The sequence below is a fragment of the Aotus nancymaae genome, unplaced genomic scaffold (genome assembly GCF_030222135.1).
Source record: "Aotus nancymaae isolate 86718 unplaced genomic scaffold, 86718_ANA_hifiasm-v0.15.2.pri h1tg000032l_0, whole genome shotgun sequence".
Classification (NCBI taxonomy): Eukaryota; Metazoa; Chordata; class Mammalia; order Primates; family Aotidae; genus Aotus; species Aotus nancymaae.
Window position 1 is genome coordinate 4,190,385 of NW_026988445.1, and position 12,822 is coordinate 4,203,206.

The window sequence follows — 12,822 nt, forward strand, 5'->3', positions numbered from 1 at the left end:
AACTACTCAGGGCACGTGTAGGCCATGGCCAGACATGTCCAGGCTATTGATCAGTAGTTAGTATTCTTCTGGGATATAGAAGGAGCTGATGATAATATGACAAGTATGGAAAATGCAATGTGGAAACGGCTTGTTTTTGAAGAAGCAGCTTATAAAACTAGAAGGGTCCATTTGATCCTTCTATATTTGCATGCTACAGCATCTTTGGTTTATATACAATAGGAAAAACATGGATGAGGGCTTGTACTGAAGAAGATATAGTCAAAAATAAGGCAAAGTCAAGGCCGAGGCAAAGATGAGTTTGGTGCACTCCATGCATATAATCAAACAGGCTGGTATGCTATCTGTATGTTATTGAAATACATGCAAGTTAAATTTTACTGACTTCTGAATTTCACCAGAAATAACCAAAGAATCTAAGAAGTGTATGGCTTCTTAGAAACCAAATTATTTTAAATGCTATAGAAGTAGACCCCGTCTGCTGATGTTTTTCTGAAAGGATTTCACGTTTCATTTTGCATATTGCTAATATAAAAGAGATTTCTAAAAACCAAAATAGAAACATAACTAACAAGTGTACATTGCCAGAAGTCTAATGAAATTACACAAACAATATCATGCACACAGGAGGCTAACTGCTTTGGTGTTGGTATAATTTTGATTAATGGCTTGGCAGTCTATACTTGCTCATTAGAGTCTTGCCTTTGGAAAATGTTACTCTGCTACTATGGATCATTTTAAGAAAGGAAAGATTTTACATGCCAATATTTGGTTATGAATGATTTCTATCAAGTTTTTGCTAGGCTTCTGACTTGGGGGAGAAAAGGAAAGTTGCCAAAGGCATTGGAAGAAAGAAAACTGTGTTGGAGAGGGGCTTCCCATGCAGGCCTATATGGAATAAGCCCATTACAACTTCTCCCTCCCACTGATTACAACTCAAAGGTCTGCACAAATTGTAAAACGTAACTATCTGAGACTCTGAAAAGTTAACAATAGCAGGCTGATCAGGAGGGGAGCCAAAACTTTAATAACAAATGTTACAGGGTGAGTTTCCCATTTTTCTCCCCCTCCTTTTACTTCCCATGTTTAACCTGAGGACATCACCAGTGTGAAACTGTGAACTAGGCAGCAAAATCTTAGAGAAACTCAATGTTTTTCAGCTACAGTACCTAGAACAAAAAGAATTGCAAGCCAGAGAGTGTAAGGAGAACTCCCATTTTTGTTTTGTTTTGTTTTTTCTTCTTTCTTCTGGGCCCTGCTTTGAGGATGATTAGAGGCAAGGAGCTGCACTGTGGCAGCTGCGGCCAAATTGGAGTTTAAAGCTCCAAGAAGGGGAAAAATCTTTCTGTCCAGAAAAATCAGGAAATGGGGCCTCTGTAGTCCAAAGAATGTCGGGGAAGTCCTTGTTATTTTTTTTCTATATTTCCTCTTACCTCATTGCCTAAGAACAACTCTACTTATGCAAATTGGGAGGCAGGCTGGGAGGCAAAAATTTCAAAAGAAACCATATCATTCTAGCCAAAAATCCAGGAAAGAAAGTCCAAAAGAGCTGGAAATAATGGGAGACATTTCAGAGAAAAGAAAGCTAGAAGCTAATTTTATGAATGAACCAATACAAATCCTGACTCAACTTTAAGCTGCACATTTATGGTTGTTTCACATACATAGGCTATGCAAGTAACATAGCAAAGACTTTGAGATCTGAACTATTACATAATTCCACAGCCAAATCCCAAAGTAGCCACTGTGCAGACACAGAGTAATAAAGCAAAGTTCATAGCTTTGCTATGCTACTTTATGAAAAAATAGGAACTGACTGTAGTCACTGGCAAAGCTAAACAGAATTTGGAATCTGAAGCTGACCAGTTGGCCACCTGCTGAAAAAAGTAAACAATAACTCTAACTTTCTTCAAAGGATTTTAACAGGAGTCAGATTTTTATAACCTAATATTCAAAATGTGGGGGAAACAATTCTAAAAATCACCCAGAATTACACTAAGCAATAGAAAACTGGAGTGGCTATATTAATATTAGACAAAATAAACTTAAGAACAAGGATATTATCAGGAAGTAAAAGGGCTTATCACATAATGATTAAAAGGTCAGTTTCTCAAGACATAACAATCCTAAACATGTATGCACTTAATAATAAAACATCAAAAAACATGAAGGAAAGACTGATAGATCTGAAGAAGAAATATATAAACACACAATTATATTTGGAGACTTCAACACTGTTTTCACAATAACTGATAAAACAACCAGGCAGAAAATCAGTAAGCATACAGATGATCTGAACATCACTATCACTCAACTTGACCTAATTGACATTTATAAAATACTGTATCTGACAACAGCAGACTGTACCTTCTCCTCAAGTGTACCAACATTCACTAAGATAGATCATATTCTGGGCTCTGAGAAAACTGTAACTAATTTAAAAGAATTGAAATTATAAAATTATGTTCTTAGATCATAATAGAATTAAACTAGAAACCCACATACAAAAACATATCTGAAAAATCCCCAAATACTTAGAAATTAAACAATCCCCTTGTAAGTAAGCCATGGGTTAAAGAAGTCTCAAGAGAAATTAAAACGTATTTTGAACAAATGAAATGCCACATCTCAAAATTTGTAAGCTTTACACTGAAGCAGGCCTGAGAGGAAAATTCATAACATTAAATGCTTATGGTAAAAAAAGAAGAAAGGTCTCAAAATCAATAATGAAGGTTCTCATCTTTAAGAAACTAGAGAAAGAATAGCAAAGCAAGAAGGAAGAAAACAATAGAGAGCAGAAATCACGGAAATGGAAAATAGAAAATTATATAGATGATATAGAAAATAAATAAAACCAAAAACGGTTCTTCAAAAAGATCTACAAAATTGATAAAACTCTAGCCTGACTAGAAAAACAGAGGGCAATGACTATCAATATCAGAAATGAAAGAGTGCGAATCAGTTCCAACAAATTGTTGTTTGTAGTACAAACACACTACAACAAACTTCCTGCCTGCTCATAAATTTGATAAATTTGATGAAATTAACTAATGTTTTGCACCCACAAGATGACAAAACTCACTGGAGAATAAATTGCCAAAATATCATACATTATCAAGGGAATCGAATTCTGAGTTAAAAAACCTTTCATCAAAGGAAAACTCCAGGAAAAGATGGGTTTCACTGGTGAATTTTATCAAGATTCAAGAAATAATAACACTTTTATACAATCTCTTTCAGAAATAGAAAAGAAGGAAATGCTTTACAAGTTAGTATGAGGCCAGAAATTACCATGATACCCAATCCAGACAAAGGTATTACAAGAAAATCAAACAGTCCAATATATTTTATGAACATAGATGAACATTTCATATAAGATGATAGCATACTGCATCCCCCAATATATAAAGAAGAAAATATATCACTAAGTTGTGGTTATCCAGAGAATATAGGCTAGTTCAATAATTTAAAATCAGTAAATATAATTAATCATAGTACAAATTTAAAATGTCAAAAAAAAACCAAAAAAATTCCATGTCCATTTATAATATAATCTGTCAGCAAATTAAAAATAAAAAGTAAGTTTTTCAACCTGATAGAAGGTATCTCCAAAAAGTTCATACATAACATCACATCTAAAGGTAAAAGACTGATAGTTTTCTTTCAGACTGGGGACAAGTCAAGGACGTGCTGTTGTCACATTATTAAACTATCCAGTGCAATAAGACAGAAAAAATAAATAAAAGACATATTGATTGGAAAGGAAAAAAATAAACAGTTTCTCTTTGAAGAAGATCTATGTAGACTAGGGAATTACAAAAAAAGCTCTTAAGACTCATAAGGAGCTTAGCAAGGTTACTGGATGTAAACTCGCTATTCCAAAATTAATTGTGTTTCTACACACTAGCAACAAACAATTGTATTTAATTTTGTTTTAAAAAAAAATTAATAATAGCATGCCCAAAATAAATAATCAGGTGTAAATTTAATAAAATATGTGCAGTATCTGCATACTGAATTATATAAACACTGATAAAAAAAGGAAAGAGGATGTAAATAAATGAGCAACACCATGTTCATGAATCAGAACATTTGATATTGTTAAGATGTCAATTCTCTACTAATTGATCTACAAATTCAACGCAGTTCCAATCAGAATCACATGTTTTGTAGATATCAATGACCTGTTTCTGAAATTTATATGAAAAGGCAAAGTGATGAGAAGAGCCAAAATGATAGTTATAAACGTCAAAGTTGGAGAACTCATACAATGTGATTTGATAACTTACTGTAGAGCTATAGTAATCAAGATGGTGCAATAGTGGTATAGATCTACATACTGATAAACTGGACATAAAAGAGAGTCCTAAAATTACCTACAAATATGCTTAAATTGATTTTTGACAAAGATCTAAAAATATTAAATAAAGATAATCTTTCCAAAAACTTTGTTGAAACTATTAAATACTTATATGCCAAAATTAACCTTGACCCATGGCTCAGTGTATACAAAAATTAACACAAAACCAGTCACAGACATAAATTCAACAACTACACATATAAACGTTCTAGAAAATAGACAAGAGAAAGTCTCTGTGACGTTGACTCAGGCAAAGAGTTCTTAGATAAAATATCAGATGCGCAAACCATAAAAGAAAAAGTAACAAATCTAACTCTCTTGAACTTTAAAACTCTTTCTCTTAACAACACACAAGCCAATTGAAGACAAATCATAGGGTAGAGAAAAAATATTTGTAAATCACATATCTGACAAAAAATTCAAATCCAAAATATATTTTTAAAATTCTCAAAACTCAAAAAATAAGAAAACAAAGAATCCAGTTAACAAATTAGCAAAAGATTTGGAGGTAGAATTTCCCAGAGTAAACAAATGCCGAAGTGCACGTAAAAAGCAAATGAAAAGCTAATCAGTATCATTAGTCATTAGCGAAATATAATTTAAGACCATAATAACAGACCACTAAACATCTATTAAAATGGCCATTTAAAAAGTAAGAAAAAAACACCTCATATTTTTCTCAAGTTCTAGCAAAAAGGTAGAGCAACTTGAACTCTCATACAATGCTGGTAGGAATGAAAGATGTTATAGTCACTTTGTAAATCAGTCTGGCAGTTTCTTTATGACTCAGCAATCCAACTCCTGGGTATTTACCCAAAAGAAATGAAAATATATGTTCACACAAAAACCTACATATAGATGTTTTATAGCAACTTTATCATGGTCATGGAGAACTGAAAACTATCCAAACTGTGCACAAACTGTAGAACTTTAACATAACGGAATCTTACTCAGAAGCAAAAACTGACAACTACTAGAATGTATACAATAAGATGGACAAATTTTAAATGCATTATGCTAAGAAGCATTGAATGGCTACATATTATATAATCCATTTACATGACAATATGGAAAAGACAGAATTACACAGATCAAAACATAGCAGTGTTTGCTCAGTTCTAGGAAGGGTCTAAGAGGGGTTAGCAATAAAGGAGCCTGATATCATGATATCATGATGCTGTTTTGTATTTTCTTTTTGAGACGAAGTCTCTCTCTGTTACCCAGGCTGGAGTGCAGTGGCGCGATCTCGGCTCACTGCAGTCTCGGCCTCCCAGTTTTAAGCGATTCTCTTGCTTCAGCCTCCTGAGTAGCTGGGACTACAGGCATATGCCATCATGCCCAGCTAATTTTTGTATTTTTGATAGAGATGGGGTTTCACCATGTTGGCCAGGCTGGTCTTGAACTACTTGCCTCACTATCTGCCTGCCTCAGCCTCCCAGAGTGCTAGGATTACAGGTGTGAGGCACTGCGCCCGGTCCTCTTGATTGTGGTAGTATCTTTTCTTCCTGACAGCTTTTTGGATGTGCTTTTTAAACATGGTACTCTGCAACTTCCTGATAATATCCCTTTATATGTAATCACTTTTTAGTTACATTGTTAGTATCCAGGGATCTGCACAACAGTATATTGGTTCTGGGATATTTTCTCATTTTAAAATGTTCTCCCTCTTCCTTTGGTTCTCTTTTTTGAAGCTCTTATTATTCAAGTATTAGACTTCCTGGATGCTTTCTACTATTTTTCCTTCTCTCTCCCTCTCTCTTTTAATCTTTGTGTTTCATTGCACTTTCAGAGACATTCCCCTCATCTTTCTTAAGTTTCAACTCAGCTTTTCACCCTTTTAATTCCATGAGATTTTCTCCTCTTTGATTATTTTTCAAAAAATTATGCTGGTTTTGTTTTATGGGTAGAGAATCGTATTTTACCTGTCTGAGCTTACAATTTCTTTTTCCTCACCTGCATTGTTTCTGAATCTATCAAATCATTTCTTTTGTTTATTTTGGTCCCCTTTTTATCAAGAGTGATGCAATAACAATAACAACAACAACAACAACAAAATGCTGACTAAAAGCTTTAGAGGTAGGTGAACTTGGTTGATTGGCATACTTCCCTCCTGGGTGACCAGGTGGCAAGCTGTTTTTGCTGTTAGGGATCCCTGTATGCTATTAACTGGAAGTATTTTATTTGGGGTTATTCATTGTTTCCTAGAAAAGAATGTTCACTTTCCTATCTGGAGGTGTTTATGACTTGTCTACTTGCTTTTGAGGGCAGAGCTGGGAACATTAGCTAAGAAGTCCACCATTCAGGTTGTAGTCTCACTTAATCACTGTTCTTCCGTGTTTCATCTCAGCTTCCCGGTGCCTAGTAGCCTTCAGTTTCTCTAGAGAATAAATATCTGATCTCCTGGTTGGTGGACTTTGCCATGTGGAGGAAAAGAAATAGACCCCTGGATGCACAGTAAAGAGACAAGAGACCTGGGATTCCAAACACTTCTTTTTTATCACCTGCGGTTCACCCCATGATTTCAGCTTTACCTTACCCTCCCTTCTCTATTTACATCCTTAAAGCTTCTATAAGTGCTCGGCCTCTCCAGTTCTCTGCAGTGGGGGAAAAAACAGCTTGTTTCCTGTCATTATTCTCTTTTGTCAACCAATATTTTGGTTGTAAATTTCTCCATTATTAAATCATTTGCCTCTTTCTGACAAATATCGCTTACAAAAACATGTTGCAATCCTTTTTCTGTTGTTGTCTCCTGTCTCACTTTCCTTGTTCTTGTGTTATACTCTTTTTAAGGTTTCTGTCATCAATTTAATATATTTGGGTACAAGCACTTTTTAACAGCAACTAAAAATATTTGTCCTATGTTATTATGTGCAATAAACTTCTTAAAGGAAAAAAATCCTAGCGATGTAGTCACATTTGTTCCATTTCTTATTATTTTTTTAACATTTTAGATGTTATTTTTTAGTTATAAATAAATATATAAGACGAGGCATATTCTGTTATGTCATTTACATGGACTTGAGTCATGGGGATGCCAGTGGATAAGAATTTGACAACATCCACCTACCTAATTATAATTCTTCCTTGAGCTTTTTAAGACTGAACTCAAATGTCACATCTTCCATGACGCCTTCACTGACAATTCTGGGTAAAGTATGCTATTTCTCTTTACATTCTTCTTGCATATCATAAATCTCTATTATAGTGTTTTTCTCATTGTTCTATAAACATTTATTTAGGGGAGTATCTTCCACAGTGGACTGAAACTTTGCAAATTTAGAATCATGTCTTATGCTCTTTTGTATTACTTTTACCTTCTATATTATTGTAGCCACAGATGTGTTTGCTAAAAGAATAAAGGTCTCTAATGCCCATTTAATATGACTATTTCCCTCCTGCATAGTAGACAATCCTGTGAATAGGTTGGGGGATATCTGTTGCAGGGATTATAAACTAATTAGCACATCAAAAATTAGATCAGTATCTATCAGGTATTGATAGAAGATATACTCAGGGAGACAAGATATGATTATTGCCACGAATAGCTAACAATCTGGTTGGTTGGGTTTTTCTAATTATTTTAACCATTGGTCGCGAAAACCAGCACTAATTTTTTTTTGAACTGATTTAAGATCTAGAAATTTCAATATATCATAAGGAATCCTTCAGAATTGAAACATTTATAATAGACTGATTATTTCTCTCTCTGTGTGTGTTTGTGTGTGGGGGCGGTTGTATGTGTAGGTGGAGGGTGATTCATTTGGCTTAAGCAAAAAGTATAATGTGGAAGCACTAAGATTTCTTTTCCCAGCTTCAACTTGATACAAATGGATGAACAATTTACCATCGTATTTTCAGCTTTGGAAACAACACCAAATATTATTATTGTTACTCATTATGAATTGTAAAGACACTCGCTTTCAAACTATGATCATTTCTTAGCTACAAAAGAATACAGAAAAATAAAGTGATTCTACAAAGAAGCTGAAAAAATTGGTAATGGTTATCTAAACATTATCTGCCCTATTAATTTTACAGATTTCTAGCTTTAGGGCACTCTAATGTATATAAATCATTTTTTTCCAAAAAGATTAAGTTAGAAGGTACTCATTACAATTAAGCTTTTATTTTGCTTCGCAAAAGGAATCACTAAAGGACACATTTAAATGAGGAGACATGTATTTCAAGTATTTGTTTACAGATTACTAAGTAAGAAAACTGAGGCTGGGCAATCAGGGAAATTAAAGACTACATGTCATTAGATGTCCAATGAAGATTAACATCTGTGAAATAATATCAAAAATTTGATTTACACACATACGTATAGAAACCCATTAAATGTGATTGTCATGGCTGACAGGAGACCGTTAATTTTAATTTTTATTTCCTGTGATCAGAGTTTCTTAGATTAACTGACACAAAATTTTGTACCTTGAACTGATGCCACGAATTGTAGGTGTTGGTATATCACTTGGAGTATCTTCCACAGTGGTGATTTGGGTTCCATTGCTTTTCACACAGGCATATATTGTGCAGACTTCAACCTGCAAACATTTGTTTAGAAAAGAATAAATGCAACTATTTTTGAAATACGTACCAACAATAGTCTGAATCCCACTTACTCTCATTTCACATGAATCTCTTATAGTTCTCTATAACCTCTTGAGGTTTAATCAATATTCATTTTTGATGTTAATTGACTCCAAAGGAATGAGCTCAGAGGAGGGTACAGAATTGGGATCAGGACAATTGATTTAGTTATGAGAATGGTGATGTTTAGTCTCTGGTTGCAACAATTCAGAAAGAGAAAGATACATTAATCTGCTCAGAGCATAGTCAAGGAATGGAAGATGCCCAAGTGATAGTTTGCAAGCATAATAGGTTATCACTGCTTATTGTTCTCTAAATCTATAACTAAGTCATGTAGTGATGATATCTTCTGGAAGTCTTGACATTGTAACAAATAGCCTAAATGCTAATGTCTAATGGAAGAAAAATGAGGCCTAGAGAAGCCTTCCAATATGGCTGAGCTATTTTATATCCATTTGTTCCAGATGCAATTGTATTTTTACCTTAATCACAGCAGAAAATCATCATTCATCCCTTTAATTCTGCCACCTAATCTGAATAAAAACCGAGGAGGGTGGAATAACTGAAGGTTAGAAATGGGGTTCATCAAGCATTAGTAACACAAAAGGAATGCATTAACCAAGAGGGAGGAGAGAGAAATGAATATACAAAAGACTGGGGACATCTACAAAGCAACATCATTCTGCTCTCAATTAAAGGATAAACCAAAGAGGAATTGTACTTTTTACAGTACTAATTTACTTTCAGCATCTAATACATAAATGGAGAAGGCAAGCTAGGTACTGATGAATCTTAAACACTAATTCTGAGCTTTTATGTGAAGTTCTCTGATTGTTCCTTTGGTGTTTGAGGAAAGGCAAATGGGATTCCTGTATTTAGTAGATATGCTATTTTATTCATAGGACACCTAAACAGTAGTTGAGCCATACATTCATAATGCTGTATGACTTCTGTTACTTATTGATGCCATAGTCTTTTGAGGTATTAATGGATGTTTAAACACTGTCAAGAGCCTACCTTCCGAGCATGTCCGATTAAACCTGAAATAAAGGCAGATAAACTTAAAATATAATGCTGTAATACAATTAATGAAAATGAACTTTATACATATTGAAAAAATTTGATTATATGATACATAATGAGGTAACTCAGAATCAATTCAAGTGAATTTATTATATATCTAATATGTGTCAAGTATTATAATGGATACTTGCACAAATAAGTATTTATTCCTCATAACTCCATTTAAACAAATTTGCAGAGAAACCAGGGAATATGATCAAGCTGGCAAGATTTGGGATATCTGAGTTGGTCTCCGTTGTACCCTGTTGCCTTTTCATTTAAATACTAAAGATAATTTTAAGCTCTAAACTACTTAGGCATATTCAAATGTTTCTCCAGAAAACATTTCTTTTGATTCATTGGTCAAAGGAAAATGACCAATGACTACTGGTTGTAGCCAGATGATTATATATGTTTTAACCTCAAATGTTAGAGAAATGTGCCAATATTTTTGTATTACTAATGTTAATATTCCAAATCTCCATTTTGGGACCTATTTCTAGTGCTGTAATGATACTGCGTAACATGTGAATGAAACACAAATATAAGGCTTACTATATTTACATTAAAAAGAGATGAAACTGAGTAAAAATGAAATTATTATTTCTTTTTAAAAGGGACATGTAAAGGGATTATTCAAAAAGTAGATACTTGGCCAGGTGCAGTGCTGGTAATCTCAGCACTTTGGGAAGCTGAGGTGGGCGGATCACCTGAAGTCAGGAGTTTGAGACCAGCCTAGCCAACATGGTGAAACCCTGTCTGTACTAAAAATACAAAACAAAATTAACCAGGTTTGGTGGCGGGTGCCTGTAATCCCAGCTATTTGGGAGGCTGAGGCACGAGAATCACTTGACCCCTGGAGGCAGAGGTTGCAGTGAGTCAAGATCGTGTCATTGTACTCCAACCTTGGTGACAAGAGTGAGACTCCATCTAAAAAAAAAAAAGTAGCTACTTGGGTGTGTTATGTACTTTAAAATCAATAGCTATTTTATAGATGGGGTTATCATGGAGAACCTTAATTCTGAGGTATTAGGCATGCCAATTAAATGCTTAATTTAAATCAAACCAAATCACTTTTGACATCCTAATGAAAATCACTGAAATCTGATGTTCAAGTTTCCAGAAGTGCAACAGCTATATCAAGTACAGTATTCTTGGACTGCAAAAAGAATGACAAAAATATAATAATTGGGAATAAGAACCTCTTAGTCACTAATAACAAAATTCATTATTGGATCCTACATTGGTCTTTTGTATCTTCATCTGTTTCCACTCTCTTCAGTCTACCAGATGAGGCGGCTTCATTTATACCTACTGGCTTGCGTTACTTATGCCTGACTCAAACCAGTAGTGGTGTAAATTAAGCCTTCCCCATAGAAAAGGCCTGAAATACTTTTAAACCTCAACTCTTACTCCAGAATAAGAAAGCTGAGCTGCATATGCATGCACAGCATACAGTGTTCTCACCCCTAGGTTGTGTTTCGAGTCTTGATAAAGCAAATGAATAAGGTGCCTTTTGAAAACTCAGCTTTCTTGAATACGGGTCAAAAGAAGACAATACAGCAAATCCTCCATCACCTTCCTATGTTAGTCTTTTTTATATAGCTATATTTGTAATGTATGAGGAGCATGATTTTTATTTTATAATTTGGCCTATGGCCTACCTGCATACATGGACTCATTGTAAGAATCATGAACATAAATATCAGCCCACATATTCCATGCTAAGACAACTCAGGTAGGTTATGGGAATCATGGTGTGTAATGAAAACAAACCACCGCTCAAGGATATCAGGGATGACACAAACAAATGAAAAAACATTCTATGCTCATTGATAGAAAGAATCAATATCATGATAATGGCCATGCTTATTTTAAATAAAACCAAATCACCTTTATAATCATAATGAAAATCACAAAAATCTGATGATCAAATTTCCAGAAATGCAACAGCATTGGACTGCAAAAAGTTTCACAAAAATATAGTAATCAGGAATAAGAACCTCTAATAACAAAATTCAATTATTGAATTCTACTTTGGTCTTTTGTATCTTCATCTGTTTTCACTCTCTCTTGCAAGAAAAAAAAAAACCCTATTAAAAAGTGGGCCAAAGACATGAACAGACACTTCTCAAAAGAAGACATTTATGCGTCCAACAAACATATGAAAAAGAGCTCAACATCACTGATCATTAGCAAATCAAAACCACAATGAGATACCATTTCATGCCAGTCAGAATGGTGATTATTAAAAAGTCAAGAAACAACAGATGCTGGCAAAGCTGTGGAGAAATAGAAATACCCAAAGTAATTAATTGCCCAAAGTAAAATAGATTCAATGATATTCCCATAAACTACCATTGACATTCTTCACAGAATTAGAAAAAACTACTTTAAAATTCATATTTTATGAACTAAAAAAGGGCCCATATAGTCAAGACAATCCTAAGCAAAAAGAACAAAGCTGAAGACATCACACTACCTGACTTTAGACTATACTACAAGGCTACAGTAACTGAAACAGGATGGTACTAGTACAAAAACAGATAAATAGATCAATGGAATGGAATAAGACTCAGAAATAAGATTGCACATCTACCACCATCCGATCTTTGACAAACCTAACAAAAACAAGCAATGGGGAAAAGATACCCCGTTTAATAAATGGTACTGGAAAAACTGACTAGCCATATGCAGAAAATTGAAACTGGACCCCTTTCTTACATCTTATACAAAAATTAACTCAAGATGGATTAAAGACCTAAATGTAAAACCCAAAACTATAAAAATCCTAGAAGAAAACCTAGGCA

General features: G+C 34.2%; 1 protein-coding gene across 1 annotated transcript in view; it reads right to left on the reverse strand.

Annotated features, from left to right (window-relative positions):
- USH2A (usherin) overlaps positions 1-12,822 on the reverse strand; it is a 775,604-nt gene that overhangs the window by 206,635 nt on the left and 556,147 nt on the right. Inside the window, exon 47 of the mRNA XM_064383503.1 lies at positions 8,792-8,904. Coding sequence (XP_064239573.1) covers positions 8,792-8,904 — 113 coding nt within the window. The remainder of the gene's footprint in view (positions 1-8,791; positions 8,905-12,822) is intronic.